General features: G+C 62.0%; 3 protein-coding genes across 3 annotated transcripts; 1 reads left to right on the forward strand and 2 right to left on the reverse strand.

The window, feature by feature from the left end:
• Nucleotides 1-2,375: 2,375 nt before the first annotated feature.
• COXFA4L2 (cytochrome c oxidase hypoxia associated subunit FA4L2) lies at nt 2,376-4,448 on the forward strand. The gene is made up of 4 exons (XM_075551435.1): nt 2,376-2,509; nt 2,867-2,955; nt 3,585-3,645; nt 3,746-4,448. The coding sequence occupies exons 1-4, from the start codon at nt 2,453-2,455 to the stop codon at nt 3,800-3,802; spliced, it is 264 nt and encodes an 87-aa protein (XP_075407550.1). The 5' UTR covers nt 2,376-2,452; the 3' UTR covers nt 3,803-4,448.
• A 170-nt stretch (nt 4,449-4,618) lies between these two features.
• On the reverse strand, nt 4,619-9,143 carry SHMT2 (serine hydroxymethyltransferase 2). The gene is made up of 12 exons (XM_075551434.1): nt 9,022-9,143; nt 7,928-8,125; nt 7,420-7,499; nt 7,041-7,241; nt 6,685-6,766; nt 6,453-6,575; nt 6,200-6,339; nt 5,849-6,014; nt 5,609-5,708; nt 5,364-5,519; nt 5,175-5,282; nt 4,619-5,054 (listed from the first exon to the last, which is right to left on the reverse strand). The coding sequence occupies exons 1-12, from the start codon at nt 9,052-9,054 to the stop codon at nt 4,927-4,929; spliced, it is 1,515 nt and encodes a 504-aa protein (XP_075407549.1). The 5' UTR covers nt 9,055-9,143; the 3' UTR covers nt 4,619-4,926.
• A 1,830-nt stretch (nt 9,144-10,973) lies between these two features.
• Nucleotides 10,974-12,521, reverse strand: NXPH4 (neurexophilin 4). The gene has a single exon (XM_075552800.1). It carries the CDS (start codon nt 12,510-12,512, stop codon nt 11,670-11,672), a length of 843 nt encoding a protein of 280 aa, XP_075408915.1. The 5' UTR covers nt 12,513-12,521; the 3' UTR covers nt 10,974-11,669.
• Nucleotides 12,522-21,340: the final 8,819 nt, after the last annotated feature.

The following is a 21,340-nucleotide window of genomic DNA, read 5'->3' on the forward strand; positions in this document are numbered from 1 at the left end:
CTCCCGGGCGTCCCCACAGATGCAGTGGGAAGATGGGGGCCGGGAGGGGGATCCCCGAGGTGAACTGCCGCTGCCCCCAGGGGCAGCAAGTCGGAATGCTAATAGAGGGGGGGCGGGGAGAGACAGGCAAAAAGAGACAGAGATGAGCTCTGGTGGCGAAAGAGAAGGCACGGAAACGGGAAACAGGTGTGGAGGGTGGACCAAGCCAGGGAGCGAGACCTAGCCAGAGTGACAAGGGACAGGGGGACACAGACACTCGCAGAGGTAAGGCCTGAAGAGAGGCCGTCAGAGGCCGGGGCTAGCGGAATCAGGGGCGAGGACTGTCTGGGCAGAGCAGAGCAGAGAGTGCCCCGACGTCCGTCGCGGGCAGCTCAGGACCCCCGGAGGAACAAGCCAGAAGCCAGGGAGTGTGGCAGGCACTTCCGAGTGCCCTCTCCGCCCCACGTTCTCACCTCCCGCCCGAAGAGCTTAGCCGGGGATCTGGCGGCGGGAGTGGCGGGAAACGACCAGCGGAGCTGCGCGCTGCGGCTGGCGGAGGACTAACTCGCGAGAGCGCCGTGGCCGGCGTGTGGTGTTGTCGCTTCCCGGCAGGGGGCGCCCGAGGCCGCTCCCTCGAGGGGTTAGCCGCTGCTTGGCCTCCAGGGGGCGCCCGCGCCCACAGCCCCTGCGGTGCCCAGTGGGAGGTTGGGGGGCGGGGGGAGAGTTTGGCCCCCGGTCAGGCTAAGGACTCCTGTTGACCAGACCTGAACGTGGCCTGAGCCTCTCTAGTGGGCAAGTGCGGAGATGGGGCTGGAGTGGGAACAGGAACCCACAAAGTGGTAAATCCATGCCGGACCCCACGCACACCAGCGATGGGGGCGGGGGATGGAGTCCCAGACAGAGGTCAGAGGCAGGAATTAGAAGCTAGCAACCGGTGGAGGAGTCTTGGGGAGGCGGGCGCGGGAGAAAGAAGGCCTGCCTTGAGGAGCTGGCTGCTAGAGGGGGAACCGCCCGGCTTTAGAAAGAGGCGGCATCTAGGCCGCGTCAGGCCCGGGCCACGGAACGCAGAGGGAAGGGCACAGGGCACAGGACTGGGGCCCGGCGATCCCCCCAGTGTCGCGGCCACCTAGCTGAGCCCCACACAGCCAGCTGTGCGGCCGTTCCAAGTCTCGCTCGAGCTTGGTTGATTGTTAGTCCCGGAGACTGGAGGGGGTTGAGGGGCGCGGGTGACAGGGCGCCCCCTCTCCAGCCTGGAGGCTTGGGCGCTCGGAAAGGACCAGGCTCAGCGCAGCCCGCGGCTCTGACATCCCGTCAGCTTCCTCTCCCAACCCCCGCCCCCCCCCCCCACCCCCGGGCCCCATCGCTGTGAGTCTCTGTCTCTTTGTTCTTGCCGTGTCTCTGACACTTTATCTCATTATCCGCCGGAGGGAGGCGGAGAGCCTGGGACCCCGCAGCCTAATTACAGCCGCGCTTGTCAGCCTGGGAAGGGGAGAGGGCTGCTCCCAGGCAGGATCCCCTCCCTTCTTACAGCAGCGCAGGGGGGGTGGGGTGTTACAGCTGACCCCAGTCCCCAAGGGGCTAAGTGGGGGAGCTGGGCAGGATGTGTACTCAGGAATGGCTGGCATGGGAGTGGAGGCAGTTAGCTCCCTCTTGGGTGCCTAGGACCCCAGTTCCCTAAAGATGGGGGCGGTGAGCCAGCCCATCCTGGCAAAACAGCATACACCTGAGTTGGCAGCTTCCACATAAGCAGTTATGTCTCTCATTTGTCAACAATTTTCTTTTTCCCTCCCCCATTCTTCCTCTTCTCACAACTAGAGTTGGAGGGCAGGCTCTTTCGAGGGCTCCCCCTTACCCTTACTGGAAGTGGGCAGGTTAAGGAAATCCCAAGCCCCTCAACTGCACCTACTGGGCCCAGAGCTGGGTTTCAGTTGACCGGGCACCTCAGGCCTGGCCAATCTGTGGATAAACATCCTTCAGGATGACAGACAAGACAGACTGCTGTCAGTCTGTCTCACACTTCTTCCCACTACAGGGCCTCCGGGACCAAGCCAGCCTCCGGCAACTCAGGGAAGTGCTTCAGATGCATTCTTGGCCCCTGGGCCCTCCAGGTCCCATTTGTGAACCCACCCCACTGCTGTGTTCACGTTGGCGGATATCTACCTGCCTGTCCCAGGATGTGTCCCTCTCCTACTTTTGGGTGGATCCGTTTCTGGGTCCTGAAGCCCAGAACTCACAGGTGTGGTGCTGCCTTGGGGGTTGGCATAGGCATCTAGGAGCCCAACACCACCTCCCCCGCCCCACCCCACCCCACCACTGCTTTGAGCCTGGAAAAAAAGTGAACAAGAGAGGGTGGTGTTCATCTCAAGAGGCTGGCCCAAAGGGGTAGGGCTGGGCTGAGCCCTCCCCAGTGGGGCGGGACCCTAGGCTGGAGGACAGTAGTGTCTCTGGAGAGGCCCACACACACAGAAGAGACATGGCAGGGACCAGTCTGGGGGCTAGCCTCTACCGGCAGATCAAGAGACATCCAGCGGTGAGTTCTAGTCCCAGAGGCCCGGGTTTGAACACCTAATTCTCATGTCCCCAAGACCCCACAGAGCCTCTTGCTCCTAAGCTCCTCAGGGTATCCTCAAACCGTCTCTCTAAGACCCAGTATAGACAAATCGACTTCAGACTCTCGTGTGTGTGTGTGTGTGTGTGTGTGTGTGAGAGAGAGAGAGAGAGAGAGAGAGAGAAACCACCCAAGGGGTTGTAGAAGGTTCCAGGTGCCCTCTCCCAAAAGGAAGGAATGGCAGACCAGGAGGTGGGTGACTGGGCAGAAAGGCTGGGAGAGGGGTTGAGAACCTCAGTAGGGGTCTGGCCCTGAAGGTACCCTCTTTTCTCCCCGCAGCTCATCCCCATGATTGGCTTCATCGGCCTGGGCCTGGGCAGCGCTGCGCTCTACCTGCTTCGCCTCGCTGTGCGCAGCCCAGACGTCTGGTAAAGGCCCAACGGAGGTCGCAGGCCGCGGTCTAGGCTGGGAATGCTGGGACCTCACAGGGGAGGTGGGAATGAGTGGCCCTAGCGGGGATCCCCGTGCCTCTCAGCGCTGGAGATGGCTCCCAACCCAGAGATCCCACCTCCCTGCGGCCTAGCTGGCCGCTTTTTCCAGCGCGGCTCCCAACTGGACCCGCTCCGGGCGGCGGAGCCTGCGCGGCTGCCGCTCCCGGCCCGGTTGCCATGGCGACGTCGCTCTGCCCGCCGGCCTTTGGGTTCCGCTATATTGGCGCCTAGCGCCTGGAGGTGTGGTCGGGTGAACCACAGCTGGGGGACCCGTAGGGGTCGGTGGTGTCCCGAGATCACTGCTGGGTCGACGTGGGAAGTAGGGCCCCCAAGGAAATCCTAGCTGATGGCCCCGACCCTGCTCGGCAGGCTGCGTTCCGGTCGTGCCCGCGGCCCGGCACAATTGATGCTGACAGGCGCTGTCACTGTCAGCACCTGCTAAGGTGACCTCCCGGTTGAGAAATTGTCCTCCAGGGAAGGCGGTGTGGGAGAAGCTGAGACCCTGACTAGACTGAGGGGTCAGGTCCAGGATCCCAGAGAGACCCTCTCCCTCTCCCCCTCTGCAGCTGGGACAGAAAGAACAACCCGGAGCCCTGGAACCGCCTGAGCCCCAATGACCAGTACAAGGTACTTCCTGGTAGCCCCACACAGTCCCCACTTGTCACTCATCCCAGGGCTCATTGCGCAGTGCCCTGCCACGCTAAGTCCCCCTTCCTTCTCTTCCTAGTTTCTGGCAGTTTCCACTGACTATAAGAAGCTGAAGAAGGACAGGCCGGATTTCTGAGGCGGTGTGGTCTGCTCTGGGGGTGAACTGCTGCCCCTGGCGTCCCAATTCCCTCAGCTTGCCTTGGCCCCCACGCTCATGGTACCCCCAGCCACCCCTTCCAGCTCTGCTCCCACAGGCAGGGTTCCCACGCAGAAGGGAGCCACTCCAATGTGCCCTCCTCCCTTGTTCCAGTAGCGGAAGCGCCTCTGACCCCAGGCTTGAGTCCCACGGGTGGGGGATGGAAGGGGGGGCAGTCACAGCAGCCCAAAGGCTCACTCAGCCCTGTCACTCCCCCCACGGCTGTGCCTCACAGGGTGTGGTGGTGTACGTGAGAAGCGTGGCCAACGTGAGTCAGGAGAGTAGGGGCCTCAGGGTGCCAAGCTACGTGGCAGATCCCATGCCAGCCCAGCTCTGGGCGCTGGCCCAGGGGAGACTCGGCACGTACTGGGCTTGCCAGGGGCCGCCCATACACTGTTGGATGAGGTACCTAGCCTTGGGAGGGGCAGCCTGCTGCTCTGCTTGGTACCTCAGCCTGCAGGACAGCCTCCTTCACAGACAGACACCCCCTCCCACCTGCCCTCCCTCCCCACTCCTCCCTTGCTCCCCTTGTCCCCAGGGATCAAACAGAAGCAGCCGTGGGCAAAATACAATTTCATTTAACAAATTGAATTTGCTGCGCCTGCTAATCACGTCTGGTGTCGGCTCTGATCAGAGACAGGGAGAGGAGGCTGCAGCCCCCGGGGTCCTAGTGGTGGGAGGGGAGAGAGGAACACACCAAGGAGAGAGAACACCACCTGGCCCAGGGGACCCCTCCCTCAGTAATAGAAACTCAGGGCAGCTTAGCATTTTATTAGATAAAAACAGGAAGGCGGGCACCGTGCCCAGCCCCCCTCTGGCTCAGAAAGGTAACTCTCCCTCTCCAAGAAAGAGCGGGAGCCTTTAACACTGAGATCATGGTGCAGAGAGTTAAGGCAAAAAGGCCCAGACCCCCTTTCTAAGTCTTGTTACAAAAGGACATCTGCTATGGATTCTGGGAAGGCTCTTCCCCTAAGTCAGGGGCCTTTTTGCTCCCCGCTCCACTGGCCCAGCAGTGGGGAGAAGCACGTCCAGTCTACAGGGAGGGGCCTCGGGGCCCAGGGTCTTCAGCGCTCATCAAAGCCAGGCATGGGGAAGCTTCTGGCAAACTGCTCCACCCGTTGCCTGAGGTCAGTTAGCTGCTGCCTGGTTTCTGGGTCCTTGAGCAGGAAGGATTTGAAGTCCTGGAGCTTGGCTAGGAAGGAGTGACAAAAAGAGCAGTCTGACCCCACCCAAGGGAAGGTGGCTAGGCAGCGGAGGGCGGGATCAGTGGGTTCCGGTACAGTGGCCGGTTCTGGGGCTTGTGCCCACTCACCAGTCTTCCTCTTCACTTCCAAGCCGATGTTGACCCCTTCATCTATGAAGCTCACCACTCGCCGGAAGTCTTCCTCCCGGAACTGTCGAGAGGTCAATGCAGGGGCTCCTGGACGGGGGAGAGGAGGCGCTTAAGGAGGGTCAAGCTGCCCCTGCCCCAGCAGCCCCAAGTCACCTCAAACCCACTCACCAAGCCGCAGGCCCCCAGGTGTGACAGCACTTCGGTCCCCGGGGCAGGTGTTCTTATTTGCAGTGATTGACACAAGCTCCAACACCCGCTCGGCACGTGCTCCATCCAGACCCTTAGGCCTCAGGTCCACCAGCACCAGGTGGTTGTCGGTGCCACCTAAGGTAGGGGCAGTCAGGGAGCAGTGAGTCCTGGGTCTCTGCCTGAAGCAGGGAGGCCGATGCCAGCCACCCCCGCCGCTGCCTCACCAGACACCAGGGAGTAGCCTCGCTCCAGCAGGGCATCGGCCATGGCCCGAGCGTTCCTCAGAACCTGCAGGGAGTACTCTCGGAACATGGGCGTGCACACCTGCAGTTGGAACAGCAGCACCTGTGACCCCCACCCCAAGCCTGTTCCTCCCTCCCACCAGCCTGACTCCAATTAGCACAATGCAGAGCCTCACCCTCCAGGCCAGTATCCATGCCCCGACCCTCCCCTGCCCCCCTAACCTGCTTTAGGGCCACAGCAACAGCCCCAATGGCATGGTTATGGGGGCCGCCCTGTAGTGAAGGGAACACGGCAAAGTTGATTCGGTCTTCAAACGTGTAAGGGATCTCCCGGCCAGACTTGGGGTCCACAGCCCGCACCCCTCTCCGGTAGAAGATGAGGCCTGACCTGTGTGCGAGGGGTGGTCAGAAGGCTTAGTCAGGCAAAGCCTTCAGCAGTGTCCTGAGTTCAGTGATGGGGGGAGGGGCCCACCCTGGAGGGGGGTGGGAGAGGTCCACCCGGGAGGGGTCCCGGGTCACCAGCTAGGGAATGGCCAGTGTAGCCAGGGGCTGCAGGTGGGAGCAGGGTCTGACCTGGCCCCTCGAAGAGTCTTGTGAGTGGTGGTGGTGACAACATCCGCGTGCTCAAAAGGCGAGGGGATCACCTTGGCAGCCACCAGGCCACTGATGTGGGCCATGTCTGCCAGCAGGTGTGCCTTGACATCGTCACACACCTGGGGCCAGTGAGGAGACAGTGTTGGAGAAGTGGGCCCAGACAAGCCTGTAGCGGCATCTCCTCCTCCTAAGCCTCTCTCCGCCTGGGGGAGTGCCCCCGTCCCCCACCAACCTCTCGCATTCGGGCATAGTCAATGAGGCGAGCGTAGGCACTGGTCCCGGCAATGATGAGCCGTGGTCGGAAGAGACGGGCAGTCAGGGCCAGCTGGTCATAGTCAATGAGGCCAGTCTGGGGCTGGACAGACAAGACAGCTCAAATCACCAGAAGGAAGCAGCGAACTCCCGTCCCTCGTACTCTGAGGGCTGCCCAGTACACCAGCCCCTGCCCCACACTCAGCACTCACGTTCAGCTTATAGGGCATGGACTCAAAGAAGATGGACGTGGCTGAGACCCGCTTGACATCAGACATGTAGCCATGCGTGAGACTGGAAGGGGGTGGGGAAGGGGGCTCAGAATGGAATGATCCTCAGGCTTGCCCATCTCCTTCCTGCCTAGCTCCAAAGCCCCCATCTCCCAAAGCACTGCTCCCAGCGTGCACCCCCACACTGCTCTGCCTATTGTGTAATGGGCACTGATGTTACTGGGGCCCAAGCTTCCACAGAGACTGAGCCGGCTCAGATGCAGGCTCCATCTGCAGGCCATGCAGCAGGTGTTCACTGACTCCCCTCCCACGCCCAGCAGCCCCCCAAACACACTCACTGGCCCCCATCGGGCAGGTCCAACCCCATGATCCGGTCGTGAGGCTGCAGAAGGGCAGTGTAGGCGGCCAGATTGGCTGGGGACCCTGAATAGGGCTGGACATTGACCCCCCACTTCGCAGGATCCAGGTCGAAGGCCTCCAAGGCTCGGCGCTGACACAGCAGCTCGATCTCATCCACGACCTCTGCTCCCCCATAGTACCTGCCATGGGAGGGGGCAGGTGAGGGCACAGAGAGGGCTCCACTATGCCCATCGAGCACCAGCCGAGGGCTGGGAGAGCCACTTCTCTAGACACCACGTTGGCAGGGGGCAGGAAGGTTTCCCGAGCTGGGAGCACCATGCCTGAGGCTCCCTGCAGCCCTCTGGGCCTCACCCTCACCTCTTGCCAGGGTAACCCTCCGAGTACTTGTTGTTCAGACAGGACCCCAGGACCTCCAGGGCAGCTCGGCTGCAGAAGTTCTGGGGGGTGGGGGGCAGTGTCAGCGTTCTTGGTCAGACAGCACAGAGCCCCTGCCCCTGGGCCCCAGCACGCCTGCCCTGCCAGAGCCCCAAACTGAAAGGGCACTGGGCTCCGCGATGTTCTCTCCACTCAGGGTCCTGCCCAGGCCTGCTGGGAGAGCTTCAGAAACCCAGGCTGCCATGGTGGGGGTGTTTCCCACAAAGCCCCTGGTCCTTAGACATCTCCTCTGGAGGGAGGGGCCAGACCAGATGGCTAAGGAACCTCCCTATTGGCCCAACTCCCCAAACCGGGCAACTAAGAGAGGGAGATAAGGCCTAGAATCTCACAAGGGGATTTGGAGAAACATCTGAAAACACCCAAAGGACCAGCTACGTCCCCCCTTCCCCTCCAGGATGGCCCACCCTTTGCCACCTCCCCCAGGCCCCACCTCTGAGGCAATGAGCTCCAGGCCTCGACACTGCCTGTCCTTCTCCCTCTGCAGCAACTCCCACATCTCAGGGTCACTGTCCGACAGGCTCTCCTGGCCTGTCCAGCCGCTGGCTGTGTCCCCAGTCTGTGCCTGGACCGTTCTGCTGTGCTGTGTCCGCACAACCATCCTGCCGAGGGGGCTGCATCTCTGAAGGGGCTGGCGGCAGAAGAGACCCGGGTCAGCTAACTGATTGCAAGGCACCCTCGCCGCCGGAAGCCTCCGCCTCCAAGGCCCTCCCTCAGCAGGCCTCTGCGTCCCCGTCCCCGTCCCCGTCCCCATAGCCACCCTCAGAGGCCAGTTCTGGCGCCAGGGTTGAGATCAATGTCCAGGGGGCGGTTCCGATCCGGTCCATTTACCTCATCCCCAGCCTCCCCCCACCAGGCACTGTGAGAGGTTTGGGGGCAAAGTTTGGCTTCTAGAAGAAGCTGGTATCTCTGGAACTCGCTAAAGGGGTATTAGGGTTCCAGAATAGAGGGGGTTTCCGGCAGGTCCCCCATAAACTGACACCCAATCCGGTGGGAAGTGGCAGAGTTGGCTGTGGAGATGGGAGAACAGGACTTTAGGTCCCTGGGGAGGGAGGGAGGGAATGCTCGCCGAAGGGAATTCAAAACCCACATCCCGCCTTTTGCAGCGCCAGCGCCCCCACCCTGCAGGGCGCACACAGCTGCGGGGGGGCCCCCAGATGCAAACCCTGGGGTCCAACTGCATCAGAGGCAGCCCTCAGAGATGGCGCGGAGGCTCGGTCCGGGTCGGGCACTCCTCGCTCCCCACAACAGGGTGCAAAACAACACTCGGCGGTCCTCTCCAGTTTTGCCACGTGTAATGGCCGTCCCGTGGCAGGGCTGGGGGGAGGGGCCCCAGTTCACCCTGAGCGCGCCCCCCAGGAGGTCCCAGGGATTCTTTAGTTTCTGCTCCACTCTCCGAGGCCCCAGAACACGTGCAAGGCAACGCCGGGGGAACCCCTGATTTTGTGAATGGAAACTACGGCAGGAGAGGAGGAGGGGTTCCTTCCTGTCTACCCCTCGCCCAGCCCCCAGAGCCCCGGGTCTTACCAGGGCCGCCCGCAGGAAAGAAAAGGGTAGCATCGCAGCCGGGGTCGCCAGAGGTCCAACCGTCAACTCCAGTCGGGAGCAGCCCGGGTCTTGAAAGACCGAAGCAACAGCGCATGCGTCTAGAGCCGGGCCCTGGGGGAGAAAGCCACGCATGCGTGAGGTGACTTTCGGGAATTGTAGTTCTTTGCCCTCGCTTCTTCCTGAGTAGCCTTAGGGGCCAGAGGCCCTGCCCAGTGAGAGACCCAGCGAACAGCATGGGCTCACTTTTCTGCAGCTCCCCCTCCACCACACACCCCTCCTTCTTTCTTCCTTTCTTCTGTTGACTGCCGAGATGATAAGGATTTATTGAGTGCCTACTGAATTTCCAGCATTATTAGGTGCTCTGGGAGAGAGGTGCACAATGATTACCAGACAAGACAGAGTTCCGGTGTACTTGCCGCCGTCTGATGTGGAAGAACAAGAGAGCCGAATTTAAGTCTTTCTCTGGACTAACTAGCGTGTTCGCCTACCTAGGCCTCAGTTTTCTCACTGGTAAAGCGATATTTTTTTTAAAAAGCACCTCCTGGGGCTTGATGTGGTTCTTTGCATATGGACATGCTGTGTGATGAAGTATTCGTCCCCTCTCCTGTTTCCTCTTCCACTTCCACATCTCTTAGGCCAGAGAGGTGCCTGGTTGGCACTTGTTGCAATTTGTCACCTGGTCCAGCTCACTAACTTGCAAGTTCGAGTCAGCCAGGCCTCAGAAGTAACTCCATCCCTGTTTCGAACCTCCCGGTCACTCCAGCCTCTGCCTGTGTTAGAATCCTCTCCTGCGTCCAATCGCTGGTCCGGAACACTTCCCACCTCTCTTCTATCCCGTTGATCTGGTCGATCATGCGTTCATCCATTCAGAAAATACTTATTTTCTGCTTATCCGAACTTTCATTCTCAGGGATATCTGGGTCAGACCTACTCTGACTCAGTTTCCCAAGGAAGCCAGGGTGCAACCCCCTGGAGAACAGGACCCGCCTCGGAATCTGCAGCCGGGACTCAGGGCAGGAAGGCGAGGCATTGCTCGGTGCCTCAGCTTGTCCGAACCCCCCCCCTCTCCGCCCCAACGAGGGGTCCCGAGGGGAGGGGGGGCGGCTGAGCTTGAGAACTGCTAATGAAGCCGCAGCCAATTAACGCCCGGGCCAGGGCTAGGGGCGGATAAAATTAGCAGCCGCGGCTGCAGGAGGGAACTGGAGGCGGAGGTGGGGAGGGTGGGCAGCTGGCTGAAGCCCCCCTCTCCCCCTCCCCCCCCCCCCCCCCGCCTTTGCCAGCAGCAAGCGGCAGCGACGCGGCCCCGCCCTTCAAACCCGAACTTGTCCCTTCCCCCACCCCGTCATCCCGAGCCTCCCTCCCTTTCTCCCTCATCTGTCTGCAAACTCAGCGCCCACGAAATTAGGAAGGAAAAGGAAGATCGATGACTCCAGATGCCGCTCACACTGTCCTCCGCGCCCCACCCCGCCCCGCCGCCAACGGCCGCCCCACGGAGCTTAGCAGGTTGTCAGCGCTCTGCCTACGCTGTCCCCGCATCTCCATCCCATTCAAGGCCTCACTCCTCTAGACTGCATCCTTCCAGTTCCTCCTTCTGCTGCTGCTGGCAGTCCCTTCTTAGGTCTAACCCTCATTCTATCTGCTGTAGCTTCACTTCTGCACCTCAGAAGAGAAGAGCCGCCCCCACCCCCGCCGCTCCAGCCCTCAGACCCCAGGAACCTCTCTTCTCAAGCTTAGTCCGTCCTGGACGACCTCCAAGATCATAGCTCCGTCCATCTTTGCTCAATTTCCCAACGAAAGGCCGAAGCGGCCAGAGGAGGTCCTGCCTGGGTTTCTGCCAAACGGAAGCGCTTCTGGGGCTCCCCTCCCTCCTTTCCCTGAAAAGGTCTTACACGGACGCATATTGGATGTTACTTAATTTTATTCCCTTTCCCGACTGTTCTGGCGTAGAAAACGTATCTCCAAGAGGGGGCAGCTGGAGATGGACAGTCGGAACTGCGCTGCTGCAGGACGAGGACAGGAGAGAGGAGGACAGAGGGCAAGGCCTCGGCGCCGACAGGGCATGGGTGGCATGGAGGACAGGAATACAGCTGGCCATGCCCGTACAGCCAGGCAGGCAGAAGGGGTGGGTGTAGGCCGGGGTTTATAAACGGCCTGTCTTTACGGAGGGGTGTGTGGCTGGGTGAAGCGGGCGGGTGGAGAAGCGCCACGCAGGAGGGTAAGAAAGGGGTACGGGGGTGCCAGGCCAAGCATTATTAGGTTATTAGAGCTGAGGGAGAAAGAAACGCCAAGCCCAGCTCCAGGGGCGCAAAGGGTGCCACGGATTGAAGAAGACCTAGACCACCTCATTCCTGCCACTCTACTTTGGGGTGTACCTAAGGCAGCTGGCCTCAGCTTTGTGAGCACTCTCGAAAAGAATATGGGGGTGCATGCCAGCTGATGTTTCCCAGGAGGCAGGAGGGCTGTTCCCCTCAGCCCCTCAAAAGAATGAGGTCCACACAGCCACTGGAGAGGGCGAGGGTGGGGCGCAGGCTGGGGAGGGGGTGCGGAGGGGTGGGGTGGGCCCACCAGGCAAGGCTGGGATTTGGCCGGAAGCTCAGGGCCACAATGGGGGACAGGGGTGGAGAGGGCTACCCAAAGTAGGGGTGCTCGCTCTGGAAATTATAATCTGGGCACACTTTCTGCACCAGTTTGTAGTCGAAGCTGAGGAAAGAGACGAAGATGCAGATGACTTTGAAGGGCTTGGCACAGAGCCAGGCGGCCTGGCTCTGCGTGTGCTCCGTGAAGCACACCTGCGAGGGGTCGTACAGGCACGGGCGGTGCTTGCGCGCGCGGTTTGTCTTCTCGTACTCTACGTGGCAATTGAAAGTGCGGGACTCTTTGGGACCCGGGACTCCCAGCGCGCCCCCAAGGGGGCCCGCCAGCGCGCCCCCGAGGGTGCCCCCTAACCCCGATGCCGCCGCCATCCCCAGTGGGGGCCCCAGCCCCGGGAGCACCCCCTCTAGGGCCAGTGTAGACTGTAAAGGGTGGGGGGCGGGCCCCGGCAGCCAGACACCCCCGAACTCCACACGCTTGGAGGGAGGCACGATGCTGACGCTGAGGTTGCCCAGACTGGACGAGTTGTGGCGGAAGTACACGCTGAAGGTACCGTTCACATGGTCCACGATCTTGCCGGTCACCAGCAGCGAGAACTTGAGGGTGTGCACCCGGAAGTAGAAGTCCCCCCAGCCGAAGATCTTCTTGGTGCGGGCCGCTTTGATGGACGGCTTCCGCTTACTGCGCGGGGCCGGCAGCGCCCCCGCCCCCGCGGCCCGCGACAGCGCCCCCGTGTGGTTGGCAGGCCAGGCCCAGCTCCAAGCGCGGGCCGAGGCCAAGCCGTCGGGCGAGCTGGGCGCGGGGAGCTGCTGACCAGTGGCGCCCCCTCGGGCGGCGGGGCGCAGCTCCAGGTACTGCGGCCTCCGGGACTCCGGCATCTGGGCACTGACGGCCTGCGGATGAGAAAGAGGGAGGCAGACACTGGCCATCATCCCCCCACAGCCGGGTCACCCAGTTGCTGTCCCAGCGTGACCTCCTTCGCAGCGGAAGGTGCCCGGAGGGAGCGTGCTGTGAAAGGGGTGCGGCTTCAGTGCCTTCCAAACGGCACCTCGCCAGGGCCCTCGGGAGCTATGGTGGCGCAGCAGTCACACGTTGAGGTGCGCACTGCGAGGTCAGCGGTTCGAGACCACCAGCTGCCCCGCGGGAGAAAGCCGAGGCGCTCTACGCCGGTGGAGTTGCAGTCTTGGAAACCCGCGGCGGAGTGCTACACTGTCTCCTAGGGTGGCAGAAAGTAGGGATGGGTGCCTTTTTTGTTTTTTTAGGGGGGTGGGAGGAACCAGGCCCCTTAGTTTCGGCATCTGGGAAATGAGGCAGAGAATCCGTGCCTCCCGCCAGAGCGCCCGTGTGAGCCAAGAAAGCTAAGCCGTCGTGGCGGTGAGGCGGGCGCGGGGACTGGGGACTCCGGGCGGCTCGCTCTCCCCGGCGGCCCAGGGAGGATCGGGACCCCAGCGAGCGAGGTCACGCAGCTGTGGCGGCGGCAATAGCGTGCATTGGGTGACCGTTACTGTGGATTGATAGAAGAGCCCCCAAGAAAAAGATTTTAAAAAGAAAAGAATGACCGTTCGCTGGGTACCCACCCTCCAGCGCTTTTCACAAAATTACAGAATCTCCGACAGGGATTCCAGTGTAGGAGACCAGTTCAGTCTGGATGCTGCGCAGGCAACCCCATCCTGCCCCGCCAGGGGTGCCAGGCACCGGGTGGGGCCCCCCTGGGCTCCGAGGGGGCTGGAGGAGCCGCCCCTGCCCGCCCCTGCCCTTCTCCGCGGTGTGTCTCAGGTGGCAGCCGATCCGGAGACAGCGCGGGCGCGAGTACAAGATGGATCGAGAGGCGGGAGCGGCCGGGCCAGACCCGGGCCATCAATTATCCGCGGGTGGGGGGTGCAGGGAAAGGAGGAGACAGGAGAAGAGAGCAAGTGGAAGAAATATGGAGACGCCGTTCTAGCAAGGGGAGCGGGAGGGAGGCAGTGCTGTGCGCCAGAGTGTCAGTCAGAGGGTGCTGTATAGGGTGGCCCTGACTGCCTGTGGGTCCCGCACATGCTGCGGGGAGGGCTGGCTGTGTCCATCTTCGGGTGGTGTGTGTCTGTCAGCTGGGATAGCTGGATGAGCCTGTCTACCTGGAATGACAGGGTCTGTGGATCCACTGGAGTAGCTATGCTCCCTGTGTGTATGTATGTGTGTATCTTCAGTAGTCTTGGAAGGCTGTGTGTGTGTGTGCCCGCGCGCACGCCCATGCTGATTTTGTGTGTCCCTCTGCCCGTGAAGGCTGCATGTCAGTCGGCGGTGGCTGTGTGTCCCTGCGTCTGTCTGTGGTCACTGAGGCTGGTCGGCTGGAGGAGTACGCTGGTCTGGGCTGAGGGTAACTGGGTGTGACTGTCTGGAACCATTACTTCTCCTGTGGGAGCTGTCATCCTCTGTCCACGTGTCAAGCTCTTTCTAACAAGTCTGGTCTCTGGTCTCCCTGGGTTCCCACCAGGAGGTGGGTATGGATATGAGTGCTACATTATTAGCCGCTGGCTGGCGGGGAGGGGGTTCCACACTAGCCTGTACCCTGAGCAGCGGTGTGTAGGTAAGGAGGCCTGGCAGATGGGTGCCCCTCTGTTTGCACACACTAGTGTGTACACATCGTGTAGCCACCGGGGAAAGGCGCAGCAGAGCCAAGCTGCCGAGCTAGAATCTCCACCACCGCCTGGTCCCCATCCCTGCAGCGCCGAGATCCCGGGTTATTAATGCCGCCGCCACCCGCTCATCATACATATTTATCGCCCCCTTCATTCCTCCTCCGTCCCTCCCTCCTCCCGACCCAGGTGAGGGGGCTGCGGGAGGGGGGCTGTAAGAGTGATTGACACAGACAGGTCAAGGCTAGCAGCTGTGCCTGGAGGGTGGGGCTTTGGTGGGGCTGAGGGGGTGGGAGAAAGGGTCCTAAGCCACAGGGGAAGGGAGGAGGGGCCTCCTCAGCCAGGTCCCCTCCAAGGTGAGCTGGGGCAGACAGAGCGTGAATTCTGCAGAAGGACCGAGGTGGAGGGAATGGGTGAGGCTGGCAGGGCAAGGCTGAAAGGGGGGTGTGGGGTTTGAACTGATTTGTCATCTCCGCCCTCTGGGCCCCACTGCTGCTTTTTTTCCCCTGAGAGAGCCCAGTCATTAGTCCCCACTACCTGCTGCTGTGACCCCCAGTGCCCATGTGCTCCCCCCTTCAGCACACCCCCTGTCCTACACCTGGTTTGGACCTCCATGTAGGGAGGGCCTGGGGGAGGGGAAAGCAACGTTTGGCAGGGCTGCAAGGGCTACAGGGGGCATCCTCCCCTCTGATCCCAGACAAATTGCTGTCTCCGATTCTCTGATCCCCTCACATCCCACAGCTGTGGGCACATGCAGTCCCCACCCCCCACGGATGACAAGACAACCAAGATGAAAGAGTTGGGAGGGGCAAGATGTGACCTTGGGGGGGAGCTCGGACTAGGAGGGGCAAGAGTCCAAGAGGAAACGAGCCGAGAAATGGGAACATGGAATAAAATAAAATCCTCCCCCTGGCTTCCTTGCTCTTGTGTGCGCACTCTCTCTCCTCTCTCCCTCTCGCTCTTTCACTGTTTCTACAGCTCTCTCTCTCTCTTCCTTTCTCTCCCTCTTCCCCCCCTCCACTCTTCTCTCAGTCTCTTTTTGTCTCTCAGTCTCTTCTGAACTCCATCTCTAATTTCTTCCATCTGTGATTGGATTTTTCTACCTGTCTCTCTTTGTAACTGTGGTTTGCTCCTCTAACCTCCAGGTTGTCTGTCCCTCTCAAATCGTGGGGTGGGGGTGGGGAGTGGGAGTGACTGGCAGCCAGGGTGGTAAGGAAACCCCTCTTTGCCGTCCCTCCCCTCCCCAGCTTGGAGCAGGAAGAGGGTGTTGTCCAACGCGGGGTCCCCACACTCTGGAACTGGTTTAATTAAGCTAATTGGGTGCGGTGACATTTGCAGAGGGGAGAGGCTAGTGCAGTGCGGCTGTCTGTGTGCGGAGCTCAGAGGTGCTTGGTGCTGGGAGGGGCTGGGGGGGTGCTCCTCCAGCCCAGGCCGGTGGGAGTGGAGCCAGGAGCGCTTGGTCCCCGAGGCGGTCTGGCCCACGCACCAAAAGGGAGTTGAGGCCACCTCTTTCTGCTAGATCAACTCCACAGGGAGGGGGCTCACTTGGGATGAGACTGCTGGGAATGGGGGAGTGGAGGAAGAGGCTGTCAGCCCCCAGCCAGCCGCATTGCAGGGTGCACCTCCCTGGGGCCTTGAGGCTTGTCTGCCCCTTCTCTCCTGTCACTTGGGTCAGGCAGGTGGGACAGGATGGGGTAGGGGTAGGGGGCAGCACCCTGTGTTTGGGGAAGGAACTGGGCTGGCTGGCCAGGAGAGCACCCACACCATCCATGCCACACCACGGGAGCCCAGGCACCTGGAGTGAAGGAGGGGCACTGCAGTTGGTCTGATGGAGCAGGCCAGAGTCTGGCTGAACCTGGGGCAGAGATGGGGGGTGAGGACCTGGGCAGGCTTGTTGGGGACTGGGCCAGAGAGGGAGCAGGGCTGGGACTGGGGACTGGGGACTGGGCAGGCACAGGGATGAGAACAGGTGAGGATGGAGCAAAGGCTGGTATGGCATGGATGGCCAGTGAGGAGGAGGAGTTTGGCTAAGGCCCATCACTGGGTGGCACTGGGCAGACAGGGATGAGGAGGGACAGGAAAGAATGGCCCCCAAGGAGTGGGACTGGGTGTGGATGGGCACTAGGGCAGGCCAGAGGGTGGGGTGGTGACTGGTGGGTGGGAATAGGGCCCTGACTTGGCGATGGGGTTGGGGTCAGGGAGCAAGAAAGAAAATGGGGGTTAGGGCAGAAATGGGTTCCCCTTGGGTGCCAAGCTTGGGTAGTGGGGGACAGGAATGGGGTCAGATCGAGAAATGGGGGGCCAGGAAGGAGATGGAAGGCACCTGGAGACAGGCGCTGAGGGCAGAACCAGCCTGCATGGAAGACAGAGACATGGCAAGATTGAGCTTGGGGGGGGGGGCAGGCAGGTGTAAATCCCCCTGTGGCGCCAGGGGGTGGGGCCCCACTGACAGACGGACTCTGCCCTTGGGCCAGGCAGTCCCTCCCCCTCAGCCCCTCCTGCCCGCCTGCTTGCTTGCGGCCTGCAGCGCTAGGCTCACCGTTATCTGAATTTTGATTTTATTTTATTTTATTTCCCTGCTTCCTAGAGCCGGCGCGGTCCCCCGGGGAACGGCCGCCCCCCCGGCCCCCCCAACCCCCCGCTCCGCGCCTCACTTTATTATTGCAATAAATGTGCCTATAAAGGCGCCGGCTCTGGGGCGCGGTGGGGGGGAGGGGGCCTCAGAGCCTGGATGTAATTTCCCTAAGCGGAGCAGGAGGGGGGAGTGGGAGGGGAGGTGGAGGAGGGGCTGGCGGTGTGTGTTGTGGGGGGGGTGATAGAGAGGGGGATACGCGCCAATTTCCAGCACCGCAGGCCCGATCCCTGCTTTCCATCTCAGTCCCCACAACTATGCAAACCCCTTGCCCCGAAGCTGAAGCTCGGTCCCCAGCACCCAGCAATGCCCTGCTCCTGGGACCCTTTTGCCCATGACCTTGACCCTCTCCATCACCCTGCCTGTACTTGGTTACCCAAGTTCTCATAGACCCCCGCTGATCTTGGGGTGGCCCACCCCAGAGTTCTCCATCTCCTGGTCAATGACCCCACTAATTCTGGTTACCCATCTCCCCTTACCTGGTCTCTTTCTGTTGGATAAAGACTACCTGGTCTAAGGACCCACTGACCCCTACCTTGTTTTTGTGCCCGCCCCCCTCACCTGACCTTAGTCTGGGATCCTTCTCTAACCTAAGCCTGTGACTCTCTGCTTTTCCCTTCCCAAGGTGCCCCTCCCATTGACAGCTGGGGAGTCTATTGACTTGCAGGTTCTGTCTCACAGGGACACTCCCCCTTCCACCCTCTGCCCAGCTGCGGCCCCTGATTACCCCCAAATCCCCTCCAGCAGCTCAGGGCCCTAGCCCAGGCTGCACGTGCCTAAGTGGCCCAGCCAGAGATTAGCTGGGGGGCTGAGACAGGGTGTGGAGGCAAGAGAGGTGGTAGGCCAGCCAACACGGGAGACTGGCTGCCGGCCTAATCCTTCCCCTAGGTGGGATAGAGTTAGATGGTCCCACAGGGTCCCACCCCTGGCCTCCCCCAGCTAATTAGTAATTAGTGGTTAGTGATTAGTGGCTATTGATCGCCTGCCGATTCTCCCAGAAGGCAGCTGCTTCGGCAAGGGGTTGGGGAGGCAGAGGCAGAGAAAGAGAAGGAGTTAGAGATGATATTAGAAAGACACCCCCACCCCACCCCCAGGAGCTCCTGTGGAGAACCTGGGCCCTGGGGCTGGGGAAGTCTGCCCTCTCCAGCTCTGGCAGGGGATAGGGAGCCTGAGAGCAAGAGTGGTAAGCTGTGGAGGAGGCGGGTAGAAGGCAGGCTTGTTGGTATTACAAGATCAGAACTTCCCAAACAGCTGCCCTGTGCAGGGTCTCCAGCCTTTCCCCAGCGTCAGCCTCACCCCCCCCCCCCCCCCCGGCCAGCCCCAGCCCCAGCCCCACACCCAGGGCACTGAGACACCCCTGAGTGCACACACACACACACACACACACACACACACACACACACACCCCTCCCCAAGCATCCTGAGCCTGGCAATGCCATGCCCACATTCAAACCCACTCAAAATCACAATCACAAGCTCCAAAGCCTCACACACAGATGTACAACACATGTGCTCCAGCACACAGACAGATGCACCTGAGGAGAGCCACCCTGGGGTACCCACCCTCAGGCACACACCATGTACAAGAACACAGTGGGTGCATCTAAACACTCACTTGGGTGGTGTGCGGACACATAGGAACCCTTCTCTAGCCCAACGCAGTTCTACATCTTCACACACCCATTGTGTGTACACACACCAACCCTCCCATGCACACCAGATGGAGCACACCCTTTCCACTGGCTCCACCCCAGGCCCCACAGCTGCAGATGCCTCCCCTCCACTCAGAGATCCCACCACTCACAGCCTCCTGCTTACTCTCCCTCCAGTCTCAGCCAGATGTTCCCTTCCCCTGCAAAGGAAATCAAGCCTGGTCTGTCCACAGGGGAGTTTAGTTGATGGGGAGCTTGGGGAGGCAGTAAAAGGGGGTGTGTATGTGTGAGAAATCTCTACCACCCCTTGGCCTCAGGCTGACATACAAGGGTATTTGTGGGGCACAGCCCCCCACCAACTCCCCAAGTCATCTAAGTGCAGAGCTGGATAGCAAGTCCAAAGAGCTCCTGCCAGTGGAAGCAGTTTGTGTGTGTGTGTGTGGGGGGGGTGCCTTTGCCCACCTTCCAGTCCCTCAAGGTCACCAGGAGGCTTTGGGGGATACTCTGAAAGAGTGCCACCAGCATAGTCCCTGGGGCAGCCCCTAGCTTTCTGGGGTGTGGCGTGCTTTAGTGGAATGCATGTTCAGGTGCTGGGGGAATCCTCCCTCTAGATTCTGCAGGTGCTGGGGACTGGGTGCAGGGAGTGAAGGGTTAGGGAGCCATCCGACTGGGTTACAGTTGGGGTGACAGGAAGGCCAGGGGCAGTAGAGACTGTTGGAAGGACCAGGACTAGGCCCCCACTGTGGGGCACAGATGGTTGCAAAGGAGGCAGGTATTTGCACTCACTCGTGCAAACCCACTGCCACCATCATCTCAGCTTACACAGCACCCAAGCCTGGCTTCCTGGGCCTCAGGCGCCCTCCCTTCCTCCCTGCACGCCACACCAGCACAAACCCGCACAGCCTGTGCACACAGGCTAGCGCCAGCGCCGCCATGCGGGGGTGAGGGGACAGGCCAGGTCTGGTGTCCTTAGCGTCTGGGTCCTTGTTCAGCGCCTTCGGGGAAAGAAGTAGCTGAGGAGGGTAGGGAAAGGAGAGACCCCCTTCTAGACACACCCCACCTCCATCAGCTAGGCGCCTGAGGGGGTGTGTCTGTGAGGTTGTGCAGGGGAGAGGGTGTCTCGGCGGGAAATGTGATGAGAGACTGGAGCCAAGTTCGGGCCGTGTCTGTGTGAGTCCGTGTGTGCGTGTGCTGACACAGTGCCCACCTGGCATTGTGACATGTGTCCTGGCGAGAAATCGGAAGATCAGGGGGTGGTGAGGGGGAGGCGGAGGGACAGACAGACAGAACGCGAGGACGGCGGCGAGCGAGGTTGGCGCGGAACGAAGGCAAGGCTGACACCCTGCTGGCTTGTCTGTCGCTCTGTCTGGCGCACTCGCGGGCCGGGCTTGGTCCCCTCCCCCGCCGCCCTGGAGCCGGATCCCGGCCGGTCCTCTACCCCTGGCGCCCCCACCCCCAAACCCTCAGCCAACTTGCGCTGGGAGAGCGCCAGTCTGGAATTGGGGGGTCTGTCTGTGTCCCCAGTGAGGGGCAAAGTTGGGACTGGTCGAGCTGGGGGGCGGAGGGCAGGCGCACTGAACCCCCTGCACTCGCGGGACCAGCGCGCCCTGGGACCCCGAGCTCCCGCTGCAGCCCCCGCCGCGCTTACCTTCCGCAGGAGCCACGGGCCAGAGAGCAGGAGAAACCATTCCAGCAGCAGCCGCATCTTCCCGGGCGGCGGGCGCGGCGGGTCCCGGGCGGGCGGGCGGGCAGCGGGCAGCGGGCAGCGGGCACGGCGGCGGCGGCGGCGGCGGCAGGTGGTGGCCGAGCGGGCGGGAGCGGCGGCGCGGCCCGCGGACTGAGCGCCAGGAGCGGGCCGGCTCGGCGCTGGGGGCGGGGCGGGGCGCGGGCGGGGGAGAAAGTTGGTCTGACTCCGGCGGGCGGGGAGGCGGGGCTCCGCCGCTCGCCAATCCGGGCCGCACCCCGCGCGCCCCTCCCGCCCGACTGGGGCCACCGAAGGTGACTTTCACCCCGGCACGCCCCGGACACGCCCCCGGCCCAGGTGCGAAGCGGAGGGCCGCCAAGGGTTCACGGACTCGGCCCCCGGGGGGACGGGTCTGCGCCCCGAAGGCAGAGGGCAGGGCGTGGGGCTCGGAACCCAGGACCGTACGCCCGCGGAGCGCCCCGGCAGGGGCGGCCGGGCCGGGCGAGGCCTTCCACGAAGCTGGGGTCCCTCGATCGATTCCCCGGGCTCCGGTGGGGCCTGGGGCCGGAGCGGGGAAGGGCCTCGGGGAGGGCGGGCGGGGCCTCGGGCGGCTGCCGCCGCGCGGCGCTGACGGGGATGGATGGGCGCCCCGCGGCTCGTTCGGCCCCGGAGATGAGAATCATTGATCACGGACGGAAACCCCATCACGTCTGTCAATAGGGCTGACGAACGGCTCCCAGCGCTCCCGCCCCCGCCCCCTGCACCTTCGTGGTCTCAGGACCCCTCTGTGAGATGGTAGCCCACCTCTATTCCCCCGTGCCCGCCTCCCTGTCCGACACAGCGCGCCCCTGGGAACAGGGTGGGGAGGAGGTCGGGCAGAAAGTCCTCCTCAGCGGTGCAGTCTCTACTGTCCCATCTCTCACCATCAGTCCCTCTCTCCTTGTCCCCTGCCCTGTCTCTGTCCTTGTCTCTAACCCTTCCCGGGTCCTGTCTGCCCCCATCCTCTACTCCATTTGTTCTTTGCTCCCCCACTCCCAGTCTCCTCCCCCGCCCCGCCCCCAGTCTTCACCTGTAAGCTGTTGCTACCCGCTGAGGCTGAGGCTGAGGCTGTGGTCCTACCAAC

The sequence above is a fragment of the Tenrec ecaudatus genome, chromosome 6, assembly GCF_050624435.1.
Source record: "Tenrec ecaudatus isolate mTenEca1 chromosome 6, mTenEca1.hap1, whole genome shotgun sequence".
In the NCBI taxonomy this organism is placed as follows: Eukaryota; Metazoa; Chordata; class Mammalia; order Afrosoricida; family Tenrecidae; genus Tenrec; species Tenrec ecaudatus.